At 43.5% G+C, this 14,216-nt stretch overlaps 1 protein-coding gene across 3 annotated transcripts in view; it reads right to left on the bottom strand.

Moving 5' to 3' along the window:
- Positions 1-2,619: 2,619 nt before the first annotated feature.
- KCTD10 (potassium channel tetramerization domain containing 10) overlaps positions 2,620-14,216 on the bottom strand; it is a 92,107-nt gene continuing 80,510 nt past the window's right edge. For 2 of the 3 annotated variants that reach the window (XM_069214753.1, XM_069214751.1), the window contains exon 7: positions 2,620-3,551. In XM_069214753.1, the coding sequence (XP_069070854.1) occupies positions 3,333-3,551 (219 nt within the window). In that variant the 3' untranslated portion in view covers positions 2,620-3,332. The remainder of the gene's footprint in view (positions 3,552-14,216) is intronic. The other variant, XM_069214752.1, reaches the window with a different exon arrangement.

Genomic DNA, 14,216 nt, shown 5'->3' with positions numbered 1-14,216 from the left:
GGCCTAGGTTGGTCAATATCCAGCCTCTTTCTTTTATAGGATAACCTTCCAGTTACTATTTTCACCTAAAAAGTATTTTTCTCTTTATAAGTCCTTGACAGTTTTTCAAAGACATTACCCTTCAATTCAGGATCTACAGCAGTTTCAAAGAAACCTCTTTTGCCGGTGGCTTGTCCTTGTGGGTCTTTTTTGACTGATGTTCCTGTAGAGTGTAGACTTTCGATGTTATCTTCTATGTTGATGGCTTTTGTGGATTCAACAGCGTGCGCCTGCTCGGCTCCGATCGCTTTTCTGGCACAAAGGGGTGCTTGGTGAGTATCGTTTCAACACTGTCAAGGGGTGCAAAGGGGTTGATGGCTTCACTGGCACCGATAGCTGTTGAGGCTTTGAGGGCTGTTTGTCTACCCCACGTTTGCCCCTAGGGCCTGGAGGGCGATTGGAATCAATACAGTTATTGTCCTGTCTCAGCTTCGAGGCATGGTCTTTGTGCTTTTTAGAGCCAATGGGCTGTGGTGCATCAAGGAGGTGGTGGGGTTATGGGTTTCAAGTATGCAAGGGTCTGGTGACTGCATACTCATAACCCTCAGAGTGGTGTTCTTCTTGGGGCCAGATCCTGCAGGTGTGGGCTCCTCACGCAGTTCTATGGTTGGAGGTGATGGTTCACCTCTATTCTCCTCTTGAGGACGATCAGAGATGTCGAAAGTGGCATAGTGTGGAGTGCACAAGATGGCGTATACTTTGTGGTCCACTTCTTCCTCCTCTCCGCTAGTGGCAACCAATTCTTTCTCCACTGAGAATTCAGCCTCTGCTGCCATCTCTTTATTGTGTTAGATGTCAATTGCATAGGGAGTGAAGGGTCTTTGTGTTGTTGAACAGGTTGCAGGCTGTGCAATCCTTTTTGTTGTACTTCGGTGACAGAAAGAGGTTACAGATGTCATGTTGGTCTGAATAGACGTACTTTGCCCCCAGACTGTGGGCACTTTTGGAATATTCTCTACTTCTCGTCCATCACCTGGAGTTGCATTCTTGGCGATGTAGGGGAAGGGACACACACAATGGGCAACCTTGGTAAATGAAGATGTGAAAATCAGTAGGGAAAACTTGATGATCAATTAAGTTGAGCGCGAAGAGTAAGCAAGTATTGATGTGTAGGAACGACTCTGTCTGTTTCACAGCAATATTCAAGGGCACAGACATCGCATGGAGGTCCAGTACTACCCATCTGAACCTGAAAAGAAATGGAGCTGCTGACCATGCACACTTACTCAAAGAGGTGAAGTCTCAACATCACACATTAACAAAAGAGTTCTTTGAGAAAAACAAGTAGAAGAGTCAGAGTCCAACAGTAGATGTCAGGAGCGTGCACAGCTCCTGCGGCCGACACATGCTACAAGTACAATGTTTTAAGTGATTTCAACTCAGGAAAAGAGTTTAAATGGTATGAGTCAAAATGAGTGACAAAGAAGTATGCTTTCATGTTAGGACTGCATTGATTGCTCGACATTTGGGCAGGCGCAAAACACCAAGGTTTTGGGTAAGAGGGGGAACAGGTTACCCACTTGCCCCCACACAAACGGCTGGCCTGGTGTGTAATATTAGCAGCCCTAAAGGAACAGATAAAGCTATGTATATATAATTTTTTTAACAGGAAGGAGGAAAGAAAATTTGTGATATGGTAGGTGAGTGATGAGGTAGAAGCAATGGGCATGGGAGGGAGGGCTTGAACAGATGTCAGAGATATTAAGGAATGATGAGCATTAGGGATGCACTGTAGGAGGCACAGCAGGAGTACTGACTGCGGGGAGGAAGGGGTAGGGATGACTGAAAGAACCCAGCGCACATGACAAACAAGGAGATTGAGCAGGGAAACGTGCACTGCCAATGAGTGCTGAATACTAAACAATAAAAAGAGCCTCCCTAGCACCCCCCACACCTCCCTGCCTGCGCATCCACCCTTTGCCTGCCCCTCACAGACCCCCTGCCCCCAACAAGTATGCAGTGCAAGGATACAATTCATCTAATTGGAATGCTGCTCCTAGGTGGGACAAACAGAAGAAAACGGAGTAAAGCCATCAAACCTAGGAGACAGAGAACACCGCCATACAGTATTGAGCAATGGCCTAACCCAAACTTCACTCTGTGTGCATACAAATCAATAGGTCTAGGAAACAGATAGCAAAAGTTATCTGAAGCAGAGATCTAAAAATGGAAGCTGTGCATGACTGCATCTATTCTCACACTCAGCAACAACTAATGCTGCTGCACAGCTCCGTACCTGAAGTGAACTTCATGCAACTACTGTGATCGATAAACCCCATATTGCATAGAAAATCCTATCAGTCCTGCTCTTGAAAAGGTTTCAGGAATCCAATGCAAATCAAAGTTCTTTGTGGATTTGTAAGGTGTACGAAGTGCTATATAAATCAAACATTTTTAAATTATGCAGCCTTCATTTCGAGAACTGGAGGTTTAAACTACGCACTATATTTATAACCTGTCTTTGAGCAGCACAACAAAAAAGAAATATATAACTTTCCAACTACATTGATAAAGATGTGTTGTATTTCAGATTGCTAAAGTTATATTGTTGTTAAGTGACATGTGCATAGGATCCACAAGAGCTTTTTAATCTGTATTTATTCAAAAAACCTAAGATGAAAAAACATTGATGACCAACAAAAAAAGCACATTCTAAGTCATTGATTCGGATAAAGTTTACAGTATTCAGTCACGCTTACAATGAAAAAACACTGGAGAGTTTAACAACCGCTCATTTATGGTTGTGTATGTATTACAAGAACCATTACAAAGATTGTTACAGCTGGATTCTTAAACATGATACCAAAAAGTAACATTTCATGAATCTTATTCATAAGAGAAAAAAAAAAATATAGAAATACATTTCTGAACGTTCGTCTACATCATAGACAAAGACAGTACATACACATATTTGTCTACCCCTTGCTCCACTAACCGTAGGAAGAGCAAGTGATTTTAAAATCACCAGAATTTATAGAACATTGAAAAAGACAGTACAGTACATCAACATTTTGTAGAATACTGAAAATGCTCAGGACGGTGTGTTCCAGATGGACTGGAAAATAAATGGTGCACTATTATGTGTAGTAAAAAAGTGATACAGTGTTTTTCTAAGTGTAATCACAGGACTTCTTGTAGAAAAATAAATGTACAATGACCCTGGTTTGAATCCAAAGGATGGTGCAAACTTCACAGACCTTAAATAATAGTCACATTGTGGCCCATGGCAGGCACTGTCATTTGTAATAATGTGGCTTCCTTGTACTATGTGCTGTGGAGTATATGTCGACCTCTCACTGATGGAGATGAGCTCTGTCATCTGGACGCTTGATATGAATCCTCCGTACACGTTCAATCCGATCACGCTCTTCGTCCTCATCTAGGTGATTTGAACGTCCAGCAGCACCACCCGTTGCTTCCAGCAGTGCATTATCGGGACCTGGGCCATCCAATGCTTCGTACAGCAAAATGTTCAGTGTCTCTTCATATATTCGAGCTTCTGGAAACTCCACCTGTGGGACCATAACACATTTATATAAACTACAAAATCATTAACAGGGTATTCACACAGCACTTTGCAGAGGAGTTGTCTTTTCAGTAAATAAACAAAAGTTTGATAAATGGTAGTAGGCTAGAGCTTGCAAGTGGCATTCAATCGGGTTTATGTAATTTTTTTGTTGACAATAAGTCAGAGGGCGATATAACTTTTACCAGGCAGCCTGCCTGGTAGCTGTTTTCCAGTGCATCCACTGTAACTGCAGATACTGTGAAGGCATAAAGAAGCAGGCAGGAGGGGAACTCTATGGCAGGTGGTGGCCGTCCAGGGGAGTGGAGGCCACAAGCTCCACTATATACTGAGTGGGAGACCTGTTTTATTGGTCCTGTTCAAGAAACCTTTTTCTTTGCTGAAGTAAAGTCTCAAAATTAAAGTTCTCTCAATCGCGCTCTCTCTCTCTATATCTGTTTGTGGCATTAGTCACTGCAGATTCACATGCTGTGCACATCCCGCCATCTGGTGTTGGGCTCGGAGTGTTACAAGTCGTTTTTCTTTGAAGAAGTCTTTTCGAGTCACGAGATCAAGGGACTCCTCCCATTTCGGCTCCATTGCGCATGGGCGTCGACTCCATCTTAGACTGTTTTCCCCGCAGAGGGTGAGGTAGGAGTTGTGTATGCTAGTGATAGTGCCCATGCAATGGAGTGAATACGTATGTACATAATGTAGTTTAAAGTAATATATTTACAAATTTACAAATGTTCAAGATCAACTTCTAAACGGCTACAGGCTCCCGGGGAGGTGGGTGGGCGCATGTGAATCTGCAGCGACTAATGCCACGAACAGATGTACACTGGGTAAGTGACATTTTCCGTTCGATGGCATGTGTAGCTGCAGATACACATGCTGTGCATAGACTAGTAAGCAGTTATCTCCCCAAAAGCGGTGGTTCAGCCTGTAGGAGTTGAAGTTGTTTGAAACAATGTTCGTAGTACTGCTTGACCTACTGTGGCTTGTTGTGCCGTTAACACATCCACACAGTAGTGTTTGGTAAATGTATGAGGCGTAGACCATGTAGCTGCCTTACATATTTCGGTCATTGGAATATTTCCTAGAAAGGCCATGGTAGCACCTTTCTTTCTAGTTGAGTGTGCCTTTGGTGTAATAGGCACACTTTGGTGTAATAGGCACTCTTTTTGCTTTAAGATAACAGGTTTGAATGCACTTAACTATCCTTCTAGCAATGCCTTGTTTAGAAATTGGATTTCCTGTAGGAGGTTTTTGGAAAGCAATAAATAATTGTTTTGTTTTTCGAATTAGTTTTGTTCTGTCAATGTAGTACATTAACGCTCTTTTGATGTCTAATGTATGTAGTGCTCTTTCAGCTACAGAATCTGGCTGTGGGAAGAACACTGGTAATTCTACTGTTTGATTCAAGTGGAACGGTGATATGACTTTTGGTAAGAATTTAGGATTTGTCCGTAGAACTACTTTATGCTTGTGTATTTGAATAAATGGTTCTTGTATGGTAAATGCTTGAATCTCACTTACTCTTCTCAGAGATGTGATGGCAATTAAGAATGCAACTTTCCATGTTAAGTATTGCATTTCACAAGAGTGCATGGGCTCAAAAGGTGGACCCATGAGTCGTGTTAAGACAATGTTGAGGTTCCATGAAGGAACTGGTGTGTTCTTGGTGGTATAATTCTCTTTAGGCCTTCCATTAACGCTTTTATGACTGGTATCCTAAATAGTGAAGTTGAGTGCGTAATTTGCAGGTAAGCTGAAATTGTGGTAAGATGTATCTTAATGGAAGAAAAAGCTAGCTTTGACTTTTGCAAATGTAAGTATTTTACGATGTCTCTGGCAGATGCGAATTTGATTATTATGGCAGTAATAAACAAATCTTTTCCACTTATTTGCATAGCAATGTCTAGTGGTAGGTTGTCTGGCTTGTTTTAGGACCTCCATACATTCCTGTGTAAGGTCTAAGTGTCCGAACTCTAGGACTTCAGGAGCCAAATTGCTAGATTCAGCGATGCTGGATTTGAGTGTCTGATCTGTTTGTGTTGCGTTAACAGATCTGGTCTGTTTGGTAGTTTGACATGAGGCACTACTGAGAGGTCTAGTAGTGTTGTGTACCAAGGTTGTCTTGCCCATGTTGGCGCTATTAGTATGAGTTTGAGTTTGTTTTGACTCAACTTGTTTACTAGATATGGAAGGAGTGGGAGAGGGGGAAAAGCGTAAGCAAATATCCCTGACCAACTCATCCATAACACATTGCCCTGAGACTGATGTTGTGGGTACCTGGATGCGAAGTTTTGGCATTTTGCATTTTCCTTTGTTGCAAATAGATCTATTTGTGGTGTTCCCCAACTCTGGAAGTAAGTGTTCAATATTTAGGGGTGAATCTCCCATTTGTGGATCTGTTGGTGATCCCGAGAGAGATTGTCTGCTAACTGATTCTGAATTCCTGGAATAAATTGTGCTATTAGGCGAATGTGGTTGTGAATCGCCCAATGCCATATTCTTTGTGCCAGAAGACACAACTGTGTTGAGTGTGTCCCTCCCTGTTTGTTTAGGTAATACATCGTTGTCATGTTGTCTGTTTTGACAAGAATGTGTTTGTGGCTTATTATGGGTTGAAATGCTTTTAGCGCTAGAAATACTGCCAATAGTTCTAAGTGATTTATGTGAAACTGTTTTTGCTGAGTGTCCCATTGTCCTTGGATGCTGTGTTGATTGAGGTGTGCTCCCCACCCTATCATGGAGGCATCTGTTGTTATTACATATTGTGGCACTGGGTCTTGGAAAGGCCGCCCTTGGTTTAAATTTATACTGTTCCACCATTGAAGCGAGGTGTATGTTTGGCGGTCTATCAACACCAGATCTAGAAGTTGACCCTGTGCCTGGGACCATTGTGATGCTAGGCACTGTTGTAAGGGCTGCATGTGCAACCTTGAGTTTGGGACAATGGCTATGCATGAGGACATCATGCCTAGAAGTTTCATCACCATTTTGACTTGTATTTTTTGTTTTGGATACATGGCCTGTATTACACTGTGAAATGCCTGAACCCTTTGTGGACTTGGAGTGGCAATCCCTTTTGCTGTGTTGATTGTCGCCCCTAAGTATTGCTGTGTTTGACACGGCAGAAGGTGTGACTTTGTGTAGTTGATTGAGAAACCTAGTTTGTGGAGGGTTTCTATGACATACTTTGTGTGTTGTGAACACCGTTCTAGCGTGTTGGTTTTGATTAGCCAATCGTCTAGGTACGGGAACACATGTATTTGCTGCCTTCTGATATGTGCAGCTACGACTGCCAGGCACTTTGTAAAAACTCTTGGCGCAGTTGTTATTCCGAATGGCAACACCTTGAATTGGTAATGTACCCCTTGGAATACAAACCTTAAGTACTTTCTGTGTGAAGGATGTATCGGTATATGGAAATATGCATCCTTTAGGTCTAGTGTTGACATGTAGTCTTGTTGTTTGAGCAGTGGGATTAAGTCCTGTAATGTCACCATGTGAAAGTGATCTGATTTGATGTAGGTATTTAATGTTCTGAGATCTAATATAGGTCTCAGACTCTTGTCTTTTTTGGGTATGAGAAAGTACAGAGAGTAAACTCCTGTTCCTTTCTGTTGGTTTGGTACTAATTCTATTGCTTCTTTCTGTAGCAATGCCTGAACCTCTAGTCCTAGAAGATCTATATGTTGTTTTGACATATTGTGTGTTTTCGGTGGGACATTTGGAGGGAATTTGAGAAATTCTATGCAATAACCATGCTGGATAATTGCCAGTACCCAAGTGTCTGTTGTTATCTCCTCCCAATGTTCGTAAAATGTGCTTAGTCTCCCCCCCACAGGTGTTATGTGTTGGGGATGTGTGACTTGGAAGTCACTGCTTGTTTTGAGGAGTTTTGGGGCTTTGGAACTTCCCTCTACTTTTTTGGAACTGTCCCCCTCTATATTGTCCCCGAAAACTTCCTCGCAGATATTGGCTCTGATAAGTGGGCCTTGTTTGTGAGGTCGTGGGTTCTGTGCTTTGCCCTCAAAACTGTGTTTTTCGAAATGTGCCTCTGCTCTGTGGGGAGTAGAGTGCGCCCATGGCTTTGGCCGTATCAGTGTCTTTCTTAAGTTTTTCAATAGCAGTGTCCACCTCCGGCCCAAACAACTGCTGTCCGTTAAATGGCATATTCAGCACAGCTTGCTGTATTTCTGGTTTAAATCCTGATGTACGCAGCCATGCACGTCTCCTTATTGTCACTGCTGTGTTGACAGTTCTAGCAGCTGTGTCTGCTGCATCCATTGCTGACCGTATCTGATTGTTGGAGATACTCTGTCCTTCTACTACTTGCTGTGCTCTCTTCTGGAACTCCTTGGGCAAATGTTCTATAAAGTGTTGCATTTCGTCCCAATGAGCCCTATCGTATCTGGCCAACAAAGCCTGTGAGTTTGCAATACGCCACTGGTTTGCTGCCTGTCCCACCACTCTTTTGCCTGCTGCGTCGAATTTTCGACTTTCTTTATCTGGAGGTGGTGCATCTCCTGAAGTATGTGAGTTCGCTCTCTTGCGAGCTGCCCCTACTACAACTGAGTCCGGTGTTAGCTGTTGTGTGATGTGCATGGGGTCTGTTGGTGGCGGTTTATATTTTTTCTCCACTCTTGGAGTAATGGCCCTTCCTTTTACAGGCTCCTCAAACACTTGTTTGGAATGTTTTAGCATTCCGGGAAGCATGGGAAGACTCTGGTACTGGCTGTGTGTGAAACGACGGTGTATTAAATAGAAAGTCGTCTTCAATGGGCTCTGCATGCAGGCTGACATTGTGAAATGCCACTGCCCTCGACACCACCTGTGCGTAGGCTGTACTATCTTCTGGTGGCGACGGTCTAGTTGGGTAACAGTCAGGACTATTATCTGACACTGGCGCATCATAAAGGTCTCATGCGTCAGGGTCATCTTGACTCATCCCTGTATGAGTTGGGGATTGCATCATAGGTGGAGTGGCTACCGGTGATGTTTGCGGCGAGTATTGTGGAGACGGTGGCGGGCTTACTTGTTTAGCCACCTTTGCCTGTGGCTGCTTGTCTTTCTCCTGGAAGGCAAGTTTGCTTTTCATCCTAATAGGAGGGAGAGTGCTGATCTTTCCCGTTTCTTTTTGGATGTGGAGCTTTCTTTGGGTGTAGTCTGGCTCCATTGTCTCCAATTCCTGTCCAAATCTATGTATTTTCATTTGTGAGGACAGGCCTTGTTCCTCTGAGTAGGAACTTGATTTCGGTTCCGAGGCCGGATGTTTCGGTATCGAAACCTTTTCGGCTACTTTTTTCGGCTCCGACTAAACCTTTTTTACTTTCGGCGTCGTTGTCTCTCGGTGCCGACTCATTTAGGTGCCGCTTTCTAGGTGCCGAACTTGCTCGGAGCCGCTATCTCGGGCCCGAGATTGCTGTGTGGCGGTATCTTGACCGGAGTCGGATGACTTCGACACCAGCGTGCCCTTTTTCGGTGCCAATGATCGGTCACCTATTTTTCGGGTTCAGCCATGGCCTGTTGGCGGTGGCGTCCCCTGGGCTTTTGTGGTCTTCTCGTGAGTTTTATGTTTCAACGTCTTACTCACGGTTTTCGGCGTCTCTTCGGGATCGATCTCTTCCGAATCCGATTCCTGGATGGAGAAGGTTTCTTCTTCCTCCTTGAAACGCCCTTGTCCTGTCGGCACCGATGCCATTTGCAGTCTTCTTGCTCTTCGGTCTCTTAGTGTCTTCCTGGACCGAAACGCTCGACAGGCTTCACAAGTATCTTCCTTGTGTTCTGGCGACAAACACAAGTTACAGACCAGATGCTGATCTGTATATGGATACTTGTTATGGCATTTTGGACAGAAGCGGAATGGGGTCCGTTCCATCAGCCTTGAAGAGACACGTGGCCGGGCCGACCAGGCCCCGACGGGGGATCGAAAAAACCCCGAAGGGCCACCGGAGCTCTTCAAAAGTCGGTGTCGATCTGTTATAACTAACCCAATACCGAACGCAAACAATACCGACGATTTTTCCGATATTAACTAACTTTCCGAACCGAAACCCGGAGCGAAAAGGAACACATCCGAACCCGATGGCGGAAAAAAAACAATCTAAGATGGAGTCGACGCCCATGCGCAATGGAGCCGAAATGGGAGGAGTCCCTCGATCTCGTGACTCGAAAAGACTTCTTCAAAGAAAAACAACTTGTAACACTCCGAGCCCAACACCAGATGGCGGGATGTGCACAGCATGTGTATCTGCAGCTACACGCCATCGAACATATATATATATATTAATTACACACCACGTGGAGCTATGGAGAGAAAACAGCTGACCATGTAATAATAATAAAATAGACCCTGACAGCTACAGCTTAAAACAGATCCAATTAAGCTCTCTCCAAACCCAATCCCAGTTCCATCACAAAGGACAACATCACATGAATACATAACAGCATCAGCCACTTCACCTTTCACTAGAGGCTAGGATAAATATGAGCATTAAAGTGGATGACATAACAGCTCTTAATAATCGTGTTCTGACTGACGAAAAAAAGAGGTCCAACTATCAACAGGCCCTTGTAAAGAAAGCAGAGAGCTTTGGAACGCTGGGGTTACAGATGGACTCCCACGCCACTTTTTAAAAAATTTGGTTTACATGGTGCCTTGGTTCTATGTGTTTAATGAACATACACCCTCCACCCTGAGGGACTAAACGACAGCCCACACTGGGTTATGGCCCCAATCCCTAAAGTCCCAAGTCTATGTGCCTCACTTCCCAGGGCGGGCAGGTGGAGATTGGAGGATTTACCCCAATCGGCTCCTAGAGGTGCTGACTGTATGTACACTGCCCTGCCCTGGCATTAACCTTCCCCTAAAGCCCGATCAGTTTTTCGGTCTCCTTTGGGACCTAGAACATCCACATGCTAAGTGAGAGGAAATTCAGATTCTGTTGAGTAGTTTTGACTTATGGTCCAGCAGAGTGGAGGTAAATCCCAACTTCTGTTCATTTACCATGGTGAAAGATTGAAATGTTAAGGCTCTAGTTCAGCAGGGAACCACGCCCTCCTTCCTGAGGGACAGAACGACAGCCCACACTGGGTTATGGCCCCAATCTCAAAAGCCCCACGTCTATCTGCCTCCCTTCCCAGGGTGGGCAGGTGGAGATTGGAGAATTTATCCCAATCAGCTCCTAGAGGTGCGGACTGTAAACTGCCCTGCCCTGGTATTAACCTGCCCCTAAAGCCTGATCAGTCTTTCCGTCCCCTCTGGGGCCTAGAACATCCACATGCTAAGTGAGAGAAAATTCTGATTCTGTTGAGTCTAGTTTCGACATATGGACCAGCAGAGTGGAGGTAAATCCCAACTTCTGTTCATTTACCATGGTGAAAGATAGAAATATTAAGGCTCTAGTAAATCGGGTAACCAGGCAATCCTAATAACCCTGTTTTACGCTGGCTTTTTATAGGACCAATGAGGCTGCTGGATTTGGGCAGCAGCATCACCTGAATTGTGGGGAACTAAGCAGAATCCCACACCATGTCACAACTGTCAGCCTAATCCGTTTGCAGCCAGCTTGCAGCGCCTCATCTCTGCCCAAGAGCAGGGACAATTTGTGGCAACCGAGCGCACAACATTATGATTTCTTAGGGAAATCGTGGTGGATCAAATCTCATCCTTTTCTCTAATTAGTCTTACACATGCAAAGACAAACAAAGGCAGGAAATGGTTCAGTAAGATTTATTGAACCAGCTGCGTCTTTGATAAAATAACATGTAATGCAATAATTAGAATGATGAAACATATTAAAAGCAAAATGGTGACAAGGAAAGGGAAACAGGAAAAGTCCAACCATACTGTCACTATGCACAATATATGTGATTCCTACCTAAGATATGTTAGAGCACAGCAGGATAAGCCCTAAACCACCCTTCAGGATTCCCCCGGGGAAGACATCACCCCCCATACCTCAGTAGGACACTAGTGAAGAAGCCTGTTACCTATAAAGATAACATCCCCATATGGGCTAGGGAAACAGTTGTCTCAGTAAGCAGCTGTAACGAAGTCAGACAGGATGCTGTCATGGTCATCTGGCAGGAACCTCCCGCTAACGTGCATGGGACAGGGAAATGCTTTTATAATAAAACAACTGATGTTCTGAGAAAATGTCCCCAGGTAAAAATATGTGTGTTTCTGTGAATGTTAGAGACACAGTGTACCACTTGTGCCGACAATCCTATCACGCTGCAGCCTTGAGTAAGGCACAGAGTGAAAGAATATCATGCTAAGAAATGTAATGTTTTCCTAGGCGAAAGGACAACTAGATAAAGAAAGTAGAACACCACCATGAATGTGGCTGATTCTAAAATAATAAAACGAAGAAGAATAAAATGTTACTAGGCTAAAGGGCACAAGCAGCAGGTCTAGTTGCTAAAAGAACGTGCCCAGAGACATCACTAAAATGGCTCAACAACACCTGGACATTTCTGAAAGACAGACATGCAGGAAAGTCAGTGCAGCATTACTTGTGTAGATCAACACATTATCTTACCCAGGAAGCCCTGTGAACATTACAGAATGGATCAAAGACAGCATTTTTTTTACCATATTTATGTAACAGAAAACTGGTTCACTAGCCAAAATCTTACCACCCTGCATTCCAACGTTTCTCCCAATTGAAACACTGCCCTACGTAATTGTGGGTGGACCTAACACATGTCATAGGAACGAACCAAAATTATGTTCAGACGCCGTGGATATCACATTGACTTTATACGGTTCAAACTTTGACAGGTTGCAGTTACAGCGGAGGAAGGGGCAGGTGCAATGGAGTGGGAACACTGAGTGGTACAAACTTAGTTGATCCTTGCAGATTCTAGGACTCTCACTCACAGAAATGGGAAGAAAATGTGTGATTTTAGCTGAAGTTTGTATTTTACAGAATATTCCACATAAGCAACTGAAGTGGGTTCACACAGGTTACACCACCTTGGACTTCACTGGGTGCCTGATTTTCAGAAATATCTGGGCTTGGTAGCTTTTCCTGAGTGGCAGTCGAGTTTGGACCAAAACACCACAGCTAACCACATTGCAAGAATGTGTCTGTTTTCTAGGCAAAATCTTGAGGGTGTCCATGTTACGTTTTGGGAATTTTTCTGTAAAGGGTAGTATGCCTAGCCACACAAGTGATGTGCACTTTTTTATTGTGAGAAGTGTGGGAAGGCTCAGTGGTAGGAATTTTGTTGATCCGCGCAAATACCAAAACCTTCCCTTACAGAAATGTGAGGAAAATGTGCAGACCCCACTATGTTTTCCTACCCACACTGCCCTGCAAACACTGGCTAAAATCACACAAGTCTCCCCACTGTGGACTTCTCGGAGTCTAGCTTTCAGAAATGTTGGGATCTAATAGTTTTTCCCAATGTAGAAGTCAAGCCCAGGCACAATCACCGCAGCTACCCACAACAGAATGTGTCAGTTCTTAAGGTGAGAACTTGTTGTGTTCCGGTTGCCTTTGAGGGCTTACTTGTCATGGGCGAAGCACCAGCCACACAAGTGGGGAAGCACCAGCCACACAAGTGAGGTACTGATTTTAGCAGAAGTATGGGAACACAGATTAGTAGAACGCTTGTTATCAATCCGATTTCTAGTTTTGGCTTCCAAAGGTAAGCCAGTGTGCAAGAAAACACATTTTACAACTCTCTGAATTACATAATATTATAGGCAAACCTCATTACATAATATTATGGGTATACCCAAATTCAGAGTTGTTCAAATAACCCCTATTCCTAAACTCAGTGTCCTGAGAATATTGACAATTCATAAGTTTTCTTCCTACCCATTTTTCACTCATCAAATAAATTTACCATTCAAACTAATGGAGGATTGGTACACAATGAAAAATTGTAAACCGGAATTTTATTGTTGGTTAAGGGTAGTGCATTCTTTTGGACAGCCCAAAAAATCCTAGAGATGTCCTTGCAGAAGGGTCCGAACAGCATTAATGGAATACGTTTGTAAATCGGCCACCTGGGTATTACAGATGTTGGCACCCTTTTCTATGATCTATTACTTATCTTAATTTTTATTTCAACGATTCGTTTATTTGGAAAAACCACGAGCGGTCTACAGGAATGACCCCTTGCTGAAATGAGAATTTTATCTACCTTTCGTAAATGTATTAATATCTGGATTCGCACTTGGGTTCCAGACCTGTTACCACCACAAAATGCAAGTAGGTAGAAACCACAAATATTAGAAAAAGTAACTTTTTCTTGCTTTTTTGGTATTTTTTTTTTTTTTTTTTTTTTAACTACTTTGCCTTTTACAGTAAATTCGGAAAAAGTTGATCTAAGCACAGCAAACCTTTTGTTGATGCTCTTTTTAGAAAGAAGTCACTTTGTTGCACAGCACCCCCCCCCCTTTCAAAAAAAAAAAACAAAAAAAAAAAAAAAAAAAAAGAAAACCTAAATTGTTGATTTATTTTGGCAATTTTCTTGGTCCAGAGGAATCTTCAGGGGTGCTCAGCGGTTAAGAGATTAACAGCTGATAGTGCTTTATCATATATTGTGTAACTTTGGTAAGTGCAGACGTGGTCTGTGAAAAGATGGCTACTGGCTGCAGGGTCGGCTTTAGCACTGGTGGTGCCCAGTACAACACAGTATTTTA

Source organism: Pleurodeles waltl, chromosome 11 (genome assembly GCF_031143425.1).
Source record: "Pleurodeles waltl isolate 20211129_DDA chromosome 11, aPleWal1.hap1.20221129, whole genome shotgun sequence".
Lineage (NCBI taxonomy): Eukaryota > Metazoa > Chordata > Amphibia > Caudata > Salamandridae > Pleurodeles > Pleurodeles waltl.
This window is presented reverse-complemented; position numbering and strand designations above follow the sequence as displayed.